The 16820-nt window shown below is 50.1% G+C and overlaps 1 protein-coding gene across 1 annotated transcript; it reads right to left on the reverse strand.

The window, feature by feature from the left end:
• Positions 1 to 9951: 9951 nt before the first annotated feature.
• ZNF408 (zinc finger protein 408) lies at positions 9952 to 15654 on the reverse strand (the record flags this gene model as incomplete). The annotated part of the gene is made up of 5 exons (XM_079707762.1): positions 9952 to 11471; positions 13259 to 13518; positions 13741 to 13802; positions 15023 to 15300; positions 15606 to 15654. The coding sequence occupies 5 exons, from the start codon at positions 15652 to 15654 to the stop codon at positions 9952 to 9954; spliced, it is 2169 nt and encodes a 722-aa protein (XP_079563888.1).
• Between the last annotated feature and the right edge of the window lie 1166 nt (positions 15655 to 16820).

A 16820-nucleotide genomic window follows, 5' to 3' on the forward strand; every position in this document is an offset into this window, starting at 1 on the left:
AGTGTGTCCGCTCCCAGGACTCTGAGGACTTGTCCTGACCCCTCTGGGTTAATGTTGAACCAACATGAAGAAATCAGCCAGGAGGCAGAGGTCGGCAGGTCAGGGCCGTGGGGACAGGTGGATAGATAGTCCGCCCCCGCCATCTGGGAGGACAGGTACTCCTGGGACCAGGGATGGGTGGTCTGGGAGGAAGTCCCAGAGCAAAGACCAGCGTAGCCACCATCCAGCACCTCCCTCTCAGAGACACAGGCGAACTTGGGCCAGTGGGGTCACAAGATCTTCCTGAGGCTCCTTCCAGTCCTAACACACGGGAATGGTTGTTTTGATCTCTGTGTGTCTGTTTCCTCTTCTATACAGTGGGAAGAGTATCCTGTTGTGAGGACTAAAGGAGATTATCAATATACAGTAAGAACTTAATAATGAGTAGCTATATGGATGCAAACCAGTGGGGAGGGTTTTGTAATCACCACATGCACGTAAGAAAATGGAGGCGAGGGTGTGGCCAGATGAGAGCGGCCACCTTATCCCAGGACATACTGGGGCAGGGCCGGCCAACATTTGCCCTGGCCTCTCAGCCACTGATGGAGGGTCCCATTTCCCCTCTTCCTTGTCAGGGAGCCAGGGAGCTGTGTTTGTGTGTGGTGGTTGCCTGGGAGCGGGAGCCAGGCCCTCTGGTCTATTTTCTCTCCCAGGTCTCCCAGGATGCAGCCTGGCCCGGAACAGGGGCAGCTCAAATCCCTGGTCTCCACAGCAGGGCCCTCCCTCTCTCCCTGCCTATCTGCCCCGTGCCAGGCCTAGAGTGGCTGCTGGTCCCACACTATCCCTGCCCAGCCCTCCCCCACTTCCAGTTTGCAGTATGAAAGGTAAATATTAGTCCTGGGTCTCATTAGGACAGAGGGCCAAAGAGCAGGAACCCAGGGAGCACAGGTTCTCGCCTCGCTGTCCTTCGGGCCTGGCCGTTCAGGGTCTGGACTGCGGACATGTACAGTCTGGGAAGATCACAGGGAGCGGCCCGGTGCAGAGCAGGGGAGGCAGGGTTGGCAGAGAACTGAGGACCAGGACTCGACTCCCACGAATCAGCTTAATGCCTGGGTGGCCCAGTTCCTACATATATATTTATATATTTATATATATATTTACATTATACATATATATTCATTCCTATTTTTCTATATATTTTAAAAATTGAGGTTTAGCTTACATACGGTAATGTTGAAACCACTCCTAAGCGTTTTTTTTTTTTAAATTTATGGCTGTGTTGGGTCTTCGTTGCTGCACGTGGGCTTTCTCTCTAGTTGCGGTGAGCAGGGGCTACTCTTTTCATTTCGGTGCACGGGCTTCTCACTGCGGTGGCTTGTCTTGTTGCGGAGCACGGGCTCTAGGCATACGGGCTTCAGTAGTTGTGGCACGCAGACTCTGGAGCGCAGGCTCAGTAGTTGTAGCGCACGGGCTTAGTTGCTCCACGGCATGTGGGATCTTCCCGGACCAGGGCTTGAACCCATGTCCCCTGCACCGGCAGACAGATTCTTAACCACTGAGCCACCAGGGTAGTCCCCCTAAGTGTTTAACTCAAATTTGTATGCATACACCCACCAGATCAAGAGAGAGAACATTTCCAGACCCGAACATACTCCTTTGAGCCATCCCTGAGACAACCACTATTCTAACCACCATCACCATAAATCAGTTTTCCAACTTTCGAACGTCATGTAAATGGAAGCCAGCAGCATATACCTGTTTCTGTCTGACTTCTCTTGCTCAGCATGTTTCTGGGGTTCATCCCTGTTATGTGTATCAACATATCAGCAGTCTGTTCCTTTTAAAACTGTGTAGTATTTCACTACATGAATATTGTAATTTCATTTATCCGTTCACCTGCTGATGGGCATTTGGATTAGTCTCCAGTTTGGGCTATAATGAATAGTGTGGCTGTGAATATTCGTATGCAGGTTTCTGGTGTAGATAAGCACTAATTTCTATTGGGTACATGCCCGGGGATGGATTTTCTGGGTCACAAGGCAGGCATATATTTTAATAAGCAACTCTGACAAATAGTTGTCCTGAGTGGTTGTATTGGTTTACACTCCCACCAGAAATGTCTGAAGACTTCTGGACACTCATATCTCACCAACCTCTATCTCATCCATCCATTCCACATCAACCATTCTGATAGATATGTAGGTGTCTCACCGTGGTTTTAATTTGTATTCCCTGTTGACTAATGATGTGGAGCCTACACTTCTTTTTTTTCTTGGAGTGGAATGGTGAGAAGATCTCACCTCACTAATTTCTTTAAAAATTCCATGAGTAAGAGAAGGGGGCAGAGCTCTTGAGAAGTGGAGAGAAGAGGGGTGCGGTTTCGTCCTTCCTGCTTCAAGGTAGGTGATCCTCCTTTTTCTGAGGACAGGCTTGGGCCAGTGCTGAGTCAACCTGAGAGGGAGAAAAGAAGGGGGTGTTGCTGGCAGGGAGAAGGACAAAGCACATAACACATGGCACCTCTTCTACTGAGGGTTCGGGCGGCGCTAGGGGCCTGCTGACTTCCCCCTCGTTCCCTTGCTGTCAGAACCCACCACTCCCTACAGACAAGCACCACAGCATGAATGAGAGCACTGATTTGGGAGGCTGGTCCTGGGTTTCACTATCTGTAAAATCAGAATTATAGGGCTTCCCTGGTGGCGCAGTGGTTGAGAGTCCGCCTGCCGATGCAGGGGACACGGGTTCGTGCCCCGGTCCGGGAACATCCCACATGCCGTGGAGCGGCTGGGCCCGTGAGCCATGGCCACTGAGCCTGCGCGTCCGGAGCCTGTGCTCCGCAACGGGAGAGGCCACAACAGTGAGAGGCCCACGTACCGCAAAAAAAAAAAAAAAAAAAAAAAAAAAAATCAGAATTATAACAATATTCACTTCACAAGGCTGTTGTCGAAAAACTTAAATAAGATCATACTGGTCACTCTGCAGACTCTGCTTCGGAGCTGCAGCCCCGCTGAGTCCATGGCACACTCACGCGCAGACATGGCCATTAAGGGGCAAGTCTTGGGCCGTGACTTCCTCAAGCTGTTTACAGACAATGTTCCAAAGGAGAAAACTTTGGTTCTCTAAGCACTGGGAAGATGAGATCTGGTTATAAGGGTTCCTGCTTTCCCAGGCTTATTCCTGGATTTATGTATCAGGATGATGAATTTACATGCCACAATAGTACACACAGCAAGTCCATTTAGGGGGAGAACTTTTCTGATGAGAAATTCATTTTGAATATGTCCAGACATCTGGTCCTTGGCAAATGCTGGACCCGACCCAAATGGCTCTGTGGGTTGTCTGCACAGCTAAGACTGATGGGTTAGATGGCAAGCATGGGTTCTTTGGCCGGGAGAGAGAGATAGTAACGGATATTGTGGAGGCCATGGGCATTTTGAGTCCAGGAATGGCAAGACCAGCAAGAAGACTCTAGGCCATTCTGAGAAATTTGATTTAGTGTTTTATCTTATCTCCACCATTCCTTTTGATCCTGTGGAGAGCACCTCCCAGCTCTCAAATCCTGTTATCTTTGTGCTCTGACTTGCTGTAATTCTTTGGATTCCATATACCCCTTGTCTCCTTCCAGGTTTAGCTGGATTCAGGGTTTAGGCGTTATGAAGTAAAAACTAAATTACTCCCCCAAAGCACATTATGTTTGTAAAGTATCACAAGTCCTGCCACACAGTCAGCACTCAATAAACAGCACTATTACATGATATGATGCAACAGGAAATCCACAATGCTGCCTATGAAGTGTTCTTCCTAAAAAAGTGAACCTAGGCTGGATCAAACCTCTAGCTTTACTTACTGGTTTACAGGAAATACAGAGGACAGAGGAATAAGTTAGACACAACCACGAGGAATGAGGGACATTTGACAGGGCAAGTGACCCCGGTTTCTCTAACAAATTCATGATGTGGCAATGCAAGGGGTGGGTGGGAGAGGCTGTTCAGAATAATAGAAACCTAAGAGAGACCTAACAACCAAATGCATGAAGGGAATAAAATGACCATGACTGATTTAAACCTTTGAACACATCAACTGTAAAAAGACTATTTTCGAACAAATAAGAAAATCTAAACATAGACTAGATATGCAATGATATGGAAGAATTATTGTTAATTTGCTAATTGTTATATGACACATTGTTATATTTTTTTTAATTCCTCATGAGTTACAGATTACACTGAAGGATTTACAGCAAAGATGAAACAAGCAGGGCAAAATGTTAGTGATAATTAAATCTAGGTGGTAAGAAGATTGTTACATTATTCTTTTAAATGTTCTGTGGTTGACAACATTCACAGTGAAAAGTGGACTTAATTCCTTAATAAATGGAGGCTAGTATTATCAAGTGGGTTCTAGTTGGACAGCCTCCCTGTTTTCCTGGGTGAACACAAGACTGTACCTACCCTCTGTTTTGCAGAGAGGACCAAGGGAGAGCACCCCTCTGTCAGTGTGGCTCTGGAGGGATCCAAGCACCTCCATGGGTGCAGGGTCCCAATAGACTGAGCACACCCTCAGGCTCCAGGGCCCCCTGCAAGCCTCCCAGCCAGGAACCTTCTCTCTGGAACTCTCTCTGGGCCCAGTGGGTACTTGCAGCCAAGCGTGTCATTCCTGCTTTCCACACAAACACATACCTGCACCCTTAAAACAGATCCTACTTCCCTCCGAGAACAAGGCCATAAAGAGGGTTGCATTTCTGCCCAACAAGTTGCATCAAACAAAATCACGGGTGAAGTCAGCATTATACTGTAAAGCGAAGCTCTATAATCACTGAAAACAGTTGAATTATGTTCCAGGACATAGAGTTACAGAATTTCAGAGCTGGAAAGGAGATCAGATATTATTAAATCCAGACGTTCTGGGGTTTTTTTTTGTTTTCGCTTTTTTTTTTTGGCCACGCCACGCAGCATGCAGGATCTTAGTTCCCCGACCAGGGATTGAACCTGTGCCCCTTGCAGTGGAAGCGTGGAGTCTTAACCAATGGACTGCCAGGGAAGTCCCAATCCAGATGTTCTGAAGCCTAGGGCTCTGTGCATGTACTACAGGGTGGCCTTGTCCTTTTGCATATTAAAAAAAACAGAACTCAAAAATTGTAAATTTATCTTAAGACAAAAATAATTTTTTCCCTTTTGGCTGAAATTATGTCTTTTTAGATGGTTAATTACCTTATTTCTTCCTCAATCTGATCAGCAGTTTTCTAATTTGATTCAAAAATATGAGTTTTTATTTAATAAAATTTTTTTTTTTTAAATACAGGACCCACAGAAGAAAAAAAAAGTTACCAAAAGGGCTTCATGGTGGAGCCGAGATTGGGATCCACTGATCTGGTCCAATTTCCCCATGTCACTGTGAGGAAATGGAGCCTCTGAGCTGGGAAGCTAATTGGTCAAGGTCATACAGAGAGTTGGGCAAGGACCAGGACTCGACTCCTGCCTCCCAGGCCATCGCTGCAAGGGGGACTGCTGTATACCCAGAGGACATGCAACGTACAAAACTATTGTGAGTTATGCTGACCTGCCCAAACAAGCACTACCTATAGGCAACATGTACCTCAATCTTGCTTGTCTTCCAAGTTAAGAGGGCTGACTCCAATACTATTAATAACCAGCTACAACTTATTAATTGCTCACCATGTGGCAGGTATGTAGCACTGATGAGGTACGTACTACAGCTATCCCCATTTTATGGATGAGGAAACTGAGGCATGGAGAAGTAACTTGCCTGAGTTTATGCAGCTAGTTAAGGGCAGAGCCATGATCCATACCTGAACTTGTCTAGTCCATGATGCTCTGCATTGTTTAAAGGTCCCTAAACATGAATTAAATTTTATTCTATTGTCAGATTTTTTTTCACACTATTAAAGCTGCAAATCAGGATAAAAGATTCTTTATCTCCTGCACTTTCTGATGTTTGGCTCAGCAGCTACACACACTGCATGGTTTTGTTTGTTTGTTTGTTTTTGGCCTCACCATGCAGCATGCAGGATCTTAGTTCCCCAAACAGGGATTGAATCCGTGCCCCCTGCAATACAAGCATGGCGTCTTAACCACTGGACCGCCAGGGAAGTCCCCTCATCCTGTGAATTTAAATTTGCATCTGTGTGAAGTAAGTCAGAAAGAGAAAAACAAATATCGTATATTAATGCATATATGTGGAATCTAGAAAAGTGGTACAGATGAACCTATTTGCAGGGCAGGAATAGAAAGGCAGACATAGAGAACAGACGTGTGGACACAGTGGGGGAAAGGGAGGGTGGGATGAATTGGGAGATTAGGTTTGACATAAATACACCACCATGTGCAAAATAGATAGTTAATGGGAACCTGCTGTACAGCACATGGAGCTCAGCTCGGTGCTCTGTGATGGCCTGGTTGGGTGGGATGGGGTGGGGGAGGGAGGTCCAAGAGGGACGGGATGTGTGTATGCGTATGGCTGATTCACTTCGCTGTGCAGCAGAAACGAACACAACATTGTAAAGCAATTATACTCCAATTAAAAAACAATTTGCATCCGTGAAAAGGTGTCCAGCAACACTTTCACTGCAACTTTGCTCTATAGCAAGGAGCAGCATTCAAATTCAGTGCGATATACACCAAACAGCTCAAAGTGACTTTATCAGGGGATGGAGAAAAGGAGACGTAGGGAATAAAGGGACTTTCAACATTATAATGATGCAAGAATTATTTTGATTGGGGGGGGATATTTTCTCAATGAAAAAAATACTCCAGTGATCAGTCTTTCCAAGAACTGTCATTGCATTTTACTTTCATTGGAAGGGCACTAAAGTGGGTTTCAGGAGACCTGGGCCCTCTCCCGGTTCTGCTACTCACTGGTCTCATGCCTTAGTAGGTAACTTCTCTCTCGGCCTCCATTTTCCCATCTGTAACGTGAGGAAGTTGGATGATGCTCTCCGATGCCCATTCCCACTTCAGCCATGAGCGCTGGCTGAGCAGACATGCTCAAACCAGGTGGCTTTGAATTTGTTGGCTTTGATCTGACACTGCTCTGCATCACCAGGGACAGTCTCAGTGGAGAGGAAAGTCCCCCATCTGTGTGGGGATGTGACAAAGGGGGGTAAACATCCCAGGTTTTGGCCTGAGGACAGTTGTGGGGTATCGGCAGGCCTCCCCAGCAACCCAAAGCATCCCCATTTCCCTGTTCAGTATCAAGCGATGGGTATGTCCCCAAGTTAGCGAACAACGCTGGGCAGACACAGCTGAGGTTACCTGAGTTGGAATGACCCGCCTGAAGCTGGAGCTGGAAAAGAGTAGGATCTACCAGGCTGAGCCAGGGGGTTGGCTGACTCAAAACTAGTATTAGCAGCTGTTTTTCAGGCTTTGGATGGTGTGGCCTTTCTCTCCACAGATCGTCACCATCTCTTGCTGTCCTCCCTCTCCTTGGACAGTTTCAGAATGACGCTTTCCCAAGAAGTTATTCACATTGGGTGGATGGATGGGTTAAAGTCAGTGCAAAGCAGGAGACATGGGGCTGCTTATGACACGGAGATTGAGTGCTGGGAAGCCAGAGGACACGACAGGTCGCAATCCTGGCTCTGCTGTTTACTGACTGTGCGGTCTCGGCAGCTACCAACCCGCTCTGAACCCGTTTCCCCATCTGCGAAACACGCGGCACAACACCCTATTTGCAGGACAGAAGGGGGATGGAACAAGAACGTAAGCTCCCCTGTCTCTCTTGCCTCCCCCTCCTCAAAGCAATGCAGTCTGGCTCCCAACTGCCCTCACTCAGCTCACCAGCGACTGGCAAATTTCAACCTTCCCAACAGCAAAGGACATCGTTGCCCTCTTCTTCCTTGTTGAGATGCTCTTCCATCAGCTTCTGCGACTTACACGTTGCAGGTTCTCCTGTTTCATCGGACGCTGACTTAGTCTCTCCTGAGGAGCCTCCCCTCTCCCCGCAGGTTGTGCCCATTTCCCACTGCCTTCATGAGATCTCCCCCACAGGCAGCTCGACTCAACCCATCCCCAGCCAAAATCATAGCTGTCCCTCTCCCACCCCACGGCCACCTAACTTGCTAACTCAGAAAGCCGGGGTCAGATCTTCCTCTCTCCCTGAGTCTTTGACTTTGGTCACTTCTACCTCCCAGAGAATATGTCCACCCAAAGCCCTCCCCACAGCCTACAGCTCCTGCCCTCACCTCCTGCCACGCTCCGCCCAGCTCCTTGCCCTTGCTTGAACTCGCTGGGCTCTGCTGGTACTGTTTCCTCTGACTGGAACCCAGCTCCTCCTGCAGACACCAGCCTGGCTCACTCCTCTCCGTAGTTCGGGTCTCTGTCACGTCACTGGAGGCCTTCCCTGACGCCCTCTGTAAAATCACACTCCCAATGTTCAACCTCTCCACTGCATTACTTTTCTTCACTGCATTTACCATCATCTGACATGTATTTGTTTACTGGCTCTTGCCACACCAGAACGTAACTACATGAGAGCAGAGGCTGTTATGACTGCTATACCCCTAACAGCCAGCACGCGGGAAGTGCTCAGTATTTGTTGGGTGAATGGCTGCATTTCCACTACCACCCATTCCCAGCCACCTAACTGATTTCCCCACAACCGCACCTTGCCCGCTAGCCCTCTCCAGTGGTCTCTTCAATCATGAATCTGATCGTATCATTCCCCTGCTCAAAACCCTTCAAAGAGCCCCTCGATGTCCTGAGAATCAAGTCCAAACTCTTGAAGCAAGGCCTGTGTGACCTGCCCCTGCCCGCCTCCCCTCATTCTCTGCTCCAGCCACGCTGGTCTCAGGGCTCACACCCAGGCTCTCACCATGGGGCTTTTTCACACGCAGCCCCTCACATCCCCACCTTCCCCCACACCTCCTCATCCAACAAGTCACGGCTGAAATGCGGGACACTAGAGTGTGGAGGTTAAGAGCCTTACTCCAGTGCTAAACTACGTGGATCTGAATCTCAGCTCTGCCACCTAGTAGCTCTGTCACCTTGGCAGGACACTTAAAGCTCTTTGTTCCTGACTGTCCTCATAACTATCTCACAGGATTGCTACAGGATTATAGAAATAAACTCACATAAAGGACTGGCCCACAACAAAGGCTGTTTATTATCATTATAATTTCTTGGGGACACCTTCCCTGATGCCCACAGGTTAACCCATCCCGTTAAACACATCCACAGCACCGGGGAGTGCTCCTCTTTAAACTCTTACTGTTGCCCTTTGCCCCTTGCAGACCTGAGCTCTGTAAAGGGCGCTGCCTCTGTCTTGTCCACAGCTGCGTCCCCAGCACCTCGGGCAGGCCAGGCCCGCAGCTGATGAAACATGAAACACATGTTCATTCCTCGCTCTTTCCCTCAGCAGGGCTGCCTTTGGCCAGATACACAGAAGGGTGCAGACCTGCCCTAGCCACCTCCAATGAGTCTGGTGTCCTTCAGCACAGAACAAAAACCAACCTCACAGGCCTTCGGTGGTGAGAAAAGCTGCCAAAATAATCTAATGCCCGACTCAGAGACTTGTCAGCTGAGTGTCTCTGGCCTTTTAACCTTCACAAGTCATTCCGTTTGGTTCCAAATAGAAATGCTTGTCCCTCAGGGAGCTGGATGGGAGTGACTATTCCAGCACTAAGCACCCCAGCAGGGCAATAGTGCTGCCTGCGACCTGGCTACCTCACTGGGCAGGGTCACTTTTGCAACATTTAAAGAACAAGCACCTTGAGGAGTTCCCAGGGAGGGTGGCAGGACAAGCTCTACTGGAAGCTGATAAAGATCTTACATCTAGAAGTGGTTTACCTTATTAAGAGTCTTGGGAAACAAAGTGGTTGTCCATAAGCAGGAAGGGAAGTCCTTGACCTGCTTCTCATAGACTAGTCTCTATCAGGGAACCCAAAGAGAAAGATCCAGACCCCCAAGCTCATAAATACCAGTCTTTATACAGAGCTCTGCTGAGGGAAGGTGAGGGTGGTCAGGTGCCCGTCTCCACCTCTACCACTTCTGCCCAGGTGCTAAAGCCCATGTCCTTATGGATGAGCACCAGGCTGGGAGCAGGACCTGGCTCCTCGGGCACCACAAAGCACTTATCCTGGCTCTCGGAAAGGGTGACCTCGAAGACGTCCGGGGCTGGGGACCCGCCCCGTTCACTGCATGTGTCCAGTAGTTCTGGCTCGGTCTGCAGGAGCACCACGGTGGGCTCAGAAGCGGCAGGCGGCACACAGGGTGGGCTGGAGGATGGCCCGGGCTGATGACTGAGCTGGTGCCGCTTGAGGCTTTGGAGGAGAGTGTAGCCCATGCCACAGGTGGGGCAGCGGTAGGGCTTGTCGGCCAGGTGGGATTTGAGGTGGCGCCTCAGCTTGGTCGCCAGCGTGTAAGCACGGCCACACTGAGGGCATGGGAAGGGCCTCTCACCTGAGTGCAAGCGCTCGTGCGCGCGCAGCGTGTGGGGATCCCGGAGGGCCTTCCCACACACGGGGCACAGGTGGGCCTCCCCGGTGTGGGAGATGAGGTGGCGCCGCAGTTCAGGCAGCTGGGGGAAGGCGTCAGCGCAGTGTGGGCAGCGGTAAGGGCGCTCCCCTGTGTGCAGCCGCAGGTGCCCGCGCAGGCTGCCCCGCTGGCGGAACGCCCGGCCGCAGTGTGGGCACAGGAAGGGCTTCTCCCCCGTGTGGAGCCGCATGTGGTTCCGCAGGGAGCCCTGGTTGGCCAGGGGCCGCCCGCACACAGGGCACGGGCACGGGGCAGGGGCCGCTGGCACCTGGTGTGTCTTGCGATGCAGCCGCAGGGAGGGCCGGCGGGCGAAGGCCTTGCCACACTGGTCGCAAGTAAAGGGCCGGGCACCTGAGTGTACAACCTGGTGCTCTCTGAGGTCTCGCCGGGTGCCGTAGGCCTTGGTGCACTGAGGGCAGGGGAATGGCCGCACCCCACGGTGGCCCAGCATGTGGGCTTTGAAGCTCTCCTCTGAGCTGTAGCTCTTGCCACACTCGGTGCAAAGGAAGGGCTTGTGGCCCGTGTGCACGAATGCATGCTTCTTCAGGTGGCACAGCTGCAGGAAGGCCTTGCCACACTCGGCACAGCGGTACCGTCGCCCCTGCTTCAGGGAGCCTCCCACCGGGCCAGGGGCGCTCCGCAAGCATGTGGGGAAGCCAGGGTGCTGCTGCTCTCCACTCTGCTGGGCCCCGGGCTCTGAGGTCTTCGCTCTGGGTGGCCATTGATCACTGGGGCTACACAACTTCCTGACTAGGTAAGCACGCAGCTGGGGGCCCCTGGCAGAAGATGAGGAACTGGCCTCACTGCTCTCAGGGCCCTGCTGGGGAGTGGAGCTGCTCTGAGGTTCAGGTGGCATCTGGGTCTGGGGTGGGTCCTCCTCATCTACACGGCCATCCTGAGGCAATGGGCCGAGTGGCTGGCTCTCCTTGGAAACTTGGTCCTGGATTCGGGGCTTAAGTCCAGGGCTCACCGCCTGGATGCGGGGGGGTGACTGGTGACCAGGATCTGCAAGGCAAGAGTGGGGTGCTGGGCTTAGTAGAGACTGTAGCAGGGGGTCACGGTGGTCTCACCAGGAAATTATAGCAATATGTGTCTTCTCCTCCTCAGCCCCTGAACTGCAATGGCAGCAATGACACCAATCTCTTCCCTGGAACATGAGTCACACACTCTGTTTATCTTTCTGTCCAGTCTCAGGTGCCTTCTGGGGAGGCTCTCCTGGGAACCACAGTGTCTAGACATCTGGATAATTTCTAGAGAAAGGCCATCCCAGAGTGCCCTTGTTCTCCCTCTGGAGGCATGCACTTAGGATGAGTTGAGACCACCACCTCTCGCTTTAGGTCACGTGAAAATAAAGGAATCCCTAGCCCCAGCCCAGACAGAAAAAACATAAGAAAACTGGAAACCTTATACACAACTTGCTGTCTTTGTCAGTGTGACCCTACTATTCCAGAAAACTTAACTCAGGAAGATAAAACTTGCAAGTATCTATACAGTTGACCCTTGAAAAACACAGGTTTGAACTGCACGGACCCACTTATACGAGGATTTTTTTCAACAGTAAATACCACAGCACTACATGGTTGAACCCACAGATGCAAAACCACAGATGTGAAACCTTGGATATGGAGGGTCAACCATAAGTTATACTCAGATTTTCAACTGCCCGGAGGGTCAGTGCCCCTTAACCCCCGTGTTGTTCAAGAGTCAACTATATTGTTCATTTCAAGGAAAAGACCTAATTCAAAAAGAGACATGTACCAAAATGTTCATAGCAGCCCTATTTACAACAGCCCAGAGGTGGAAACAACCTAAGTGTCCATCATCGGATGAATGGGTAAAGAAGATGTGGCACATATATACAATGGAATATTACTCAGCCATAAAAAGAAATGAAATTGAGCTATTTGTAATGAGGTGGATGGACCTAGAGTCTGTCATACAGAGTGAAGTAAGTCAGAAAGAGAAAGACAAATACTGTATGCTGACACATATATATGGAATTTAAGAAAAAAAAATGTCATGAAGAACATAGGGGTAAGACAGGAATAAAGACACAGACCTACTAGAGAATGGACTTGAGGATATGGGGAGGGGGAAGGGTAAGCTGTGACAAAGCGAAAGAGCGGCATGGACATATATACACTACCAAACGTAAGGTAGATAGCTAGTGGGAAGCAGCCGCATAGCACAGGGAGATCAGCTCGGTGCTTTGTGACCGCCTGGAGGGGTGGGATAGGGAAGGTGGGAGGGAGACGCAAAAGGGAGGGGATATGGGAACATATGTATATGTATAACTGATTAAATTTGTTATAAAGCAAAACAAACAAATAAATAAATAAATAAATAAAATAAAAAATATCTGTATAAATTGAAAAAAAAAAAACCTTGGACTGATATTAAAATTAAGTTAATTAATGGATAATCATCGGATACCAAGAAAAAAAAAAAAAAGGAAAAGACCTGTCACTCTTTAATAAAAAGCATCAAATGACAGTTTACATCCCCAAACTCTGTGAACCTCTACCTGAAAATTCTAGCCTTGCTGTCTCCACAAATCCTAAACTACTGTGTCATGATCCTTACCCAACACTGATCGAGTCCCAACCCCATCCCACACTGAAAAATCCACCTTATACCAGACTTCAAAATTTCGAGAAATATCCAGGTTTTGCCCTTCCCTCTCAGAAATGCTACTGTTCTCCCCTACTGTCTTACGCCATAAGCTTTGCTTTGTCTTATCAACAGGTTATTTTGGTGATAACTGGGGAAGCCAGCATTTATTTGACACATACCTGTGCAAGGTTCTGCTACATCCTCCCCGGGGGAGGCCACTTCCTGTTGTACAGCAGACTCCACTTCTGTCACCACAGCCAAGGATGCCTCTTCCTCTAGCCTGGGCTGGGTGGGGCTCAGGCCCTCTGAGGGAGGCTGGGGCCACATCAGCAGCTCAAAACCTGGCAGCACAACCCGGTACACCTGCAGGTGGAGCCTCTCGCTGATCCGCACTGGGGCCACGTTTCCCTCACCCTCCAGCCTGCCCCGCTGCACCAAACTGCAAAGCAGAGCAAGAGTTAGCTCAGGAGATCCCCTTCAAGTGGCCCTCCCTGAAAGCCCCAGCTCCTGGGCAGTCTGAGTTCTAAAGGATCCCATGCCTTTGGAACACTCACTGCAAAGATCCCTGGGTGGGAACCAGAAGTCAGCTTCCGGTTCCATCCCATGCCACAACAGAAAGCCTCAAAGGAGCATCTTCACTACATACTCTCCTGGAACTTACCTAGTCCAGCCTGAACTCTGCTCACAAGCACACACATCTCCCCATGGGCCTAGTGACACGTCCTGAAATAAACCAATAAAAGTCTTTCTCCCATGTGTTGAAGGGGACCAGGGTGAAACAAACAACAAAAAAAAACCCTGATGTAACCTCTCCTGAGACAGATCTAAGATGAAGCCCCTAGAAGGTTAGTGGTCTCTGGTGTGCCTCTATAGGACTATGCCGTTCGAGTTTTCATTCAATAAAGGCCAAAAAAACTGTCCCCTCACCTCCCTCCCAAGTGTGGTGAATTACTGAATTGAACAAATTATTGCCTTTCAGTGAATACCAAAAAGAAGAAGTAGTAAGAGGTACCTCAACTGTAAATTTGTTTTTCAGGACTTATGCAATGGAATCCTTTACCTGTGCTTTTTCATCTTTTGTTCCAAATAATCCTGGAGAATTAAAATAAAGGAAACAGCCATTCCTTTATTTTACATATGAGTTAAACGAGGCCTGCCATCTAACTAGCTATGTGACAAAGCTAGGATTTGATCCCATGGCTTTTTTTTTATAATAAATTTATTTATTTTACTTATTTATGTTTGGCTGCATTGGGTCTTCCTTGCTGCGCACTGACTTTAGTTGCTGTGAGCAGGGGCTACTCTTCGTTACGGTGCGTGGGCTTCTCATTGAGGTGGCTTCTCTTGCTGTGGAGCACGGGCTCTAAGCGTGTGGGCTCAGTAGTTGTGGCTCGCCAGCTCTAGAGCGCAGGCTGAGTAGTTGTGGTGCACAGGCTTAGCTGCTCCACGGCATGTGTGATCTTCCCAGGCCAGGGATCGAACCCGTGTCCCCAGCATTGGCAGGTGGATTCTTAACCACTGTGCCACCAGGGAAGTCCCCCCATGGCTTTTTAATTCCAAAAACCTTTGTTCTTGACTTTCGTCATCATTGCTGACACTCTACTAATTCACCTTGTTTTTTTTTTTTACATTTTGGCTGCGCTGTGTGGCCTGTGGGAGATCTTAGTTCCCCGACCAGGGATCGAACCCGCGCCCCCTGTAGTGGAAGCGCTGGAGTCTTAACCACTGGACCCAGGAAAGTTCCATCTACTAATCCACCTTTTAATAATTTTTTGCACCTCCTCAGCTACCGAAAGTGAGGGGATGAGACAGTTCCTGAGAGAGAGGGCATAAACCATCTCCTATCTCTTGAAACACCCTGCATCTAACAAACTGGAGAGTTATCGAGAAACGTCTGATCAAAATTTTCAGTCACGGAGAGGTAAAGCCCTATCCCTCAATACCTCCTTCTGCTTTGTTTTCACTCCATGGCCCTTCTGCTCGGAGACAGACTCCTCTTCCAGTGGCCCCCAGAGCAGTCCTGGCTGCAAGGGTTCCCCAACACACCAGACCCCCAAGCGCTGCTCCTTGATGAGTGAGGGGCCAAGGGCCAAGCCCCGCGGGAGGCTCTTTAAAGCGAGGATGGCTCGGGTAGGTCCGGGCGAGAGGTCTTTGAGTCCCTGTGCACAGCCTTCTCTGGAAGGGCTCCATCCTGAGTCCGGGCCCAGGCGTGGATCGGGGGCTGCAGGGACAGAGAAAGACAGTGAAGAAGCGGCCCAAGAGGTCGTGGGGTGGGGAAAGGTGAGGGAGAAAACCCGAGGTCCAGCTAGGCCTCAGGAGTCTGAGGGATATGTAAGGGCTCCAAGGGGGTCCCGGAAAGGTTTGAGGCGGTTCGAGGGCTCTTAAGAAGCTCCCAGAGGTTCTGAGGGCACTGGAGGAGGATGCCAGGCTCGGGAGGAAAAGGGTCGGGGGGGGAAAGAGTTGACCAGAGAACGTCAGGAGTATCTAGGCCAGGGCCGAGGGTCGGAGACACCGCAGGTCACTCACCGAACTGCAGTCTCTCCCACTCCAAGGGCAGCTCCTCCGCCTCCTCCATCCCGGGTCAGAAAGCCTCCCTCCGCCGGAAGTGAGACTCACCTTCTCAGCTCCCCCCGGAAACAGCCATTGACTACCAAATTTCCTCTCGGGAAAGAATCGTAAGAGTCAGACCTCATTGGTGCGCAGGACTGGGAGTTTGGCAGTAGTGGTGAGGCAAATCTCTGTCCGAGAACAATACGAGTTTAGAATTCCGGAGGTCCACTAGAGATTTGAGTAGCCGGTAGAGAGGAACTAATTGTTTCAAAGGCTTCCTTTTGGGAGGGACGAGTCGGACGGTTATACTGTCCCTCCGCCAGGCGGGTACGTAAGCGCGCACGTAAGGAAGTGGGCGGGGCTCCTGGAAGGCCATGTTTGGACCGGGCAGTGGGTCGGAAGTGGGTCGGAGGTGTGGCGGAAGTGGCTGGGGAGTGAAGCGACAGGGAGGGGGTGGTTCCCATTCGACCGCGGAGCCGGATGTTTGCCTGTCTTTGACAGGCGTGGCAGAGGGAGCGGTGACCCGCCACGGTGAGCTGCGGGGCGCGGGGTCTCCCTGGGAGGTGGGTGGGGGGTGGGGGGAAGGGACTGGCCTGGTCTTCTGAAGGGATGGGATCCGGATGGGGAGGATCCGAGCGGAACCGAGGAAGGGAGCAAGGGTGGAATGGGGCCTGGGAACCTGGCCTTCCTGCTGCGGGGATTCGGCCCCCCTCGAGGGTCTGAAGTGAGAGGACTTTGCTTCCTTGCTGCCTTCTTCCTGGCCTCCTCGCTCGCTGTCATTGAGCAAGCTCGTGGGAAGGGGAAGTCTCCCTGGTCCGATCTGGGGAAGAACTAAGACCAAGAAATTTGGGGGAAGTATTCCACCCTTGCCACTTATTAGGCCACACTTTCATATCTATTTCTTAATCTGTGAAATGGGATAATTACACCCAATCCGGGTTTTGTAAACCATGAGGCTCTATGCAAATGTGATTGTAGTTAAAAGTTTTGCTGTTGTATTGTGGGATTTGCATTTTCACAATTTTGGAGCCCCAACTAGGAGGGCGATCCCCAGGCCAGAGAATACGATTTTAAGTTGTTATTTCAGTTGTCCACGGAGGAGATTAGGAGAGAAGCTTTACTTTGCCCTTTTGTAGAACTTTGAGAATCGCTTGAATGACAGTCCATTAGAGAAGTATTGAGAGATTGACC

This window comes from Hyperoodon ampullatus (assembly GCF_949752795.1).
Source record: "Hyperoodon ampullatus genome assembly, chromosome: 7".
Classification (NCBI taxonomy): domain Eukaryota; kingdom Metazoa; phylum Chordata; class Mammalia; order Artiodactyla; family Ziphiidae; genus Hyperoodon; species Hyperoodon ampullatus.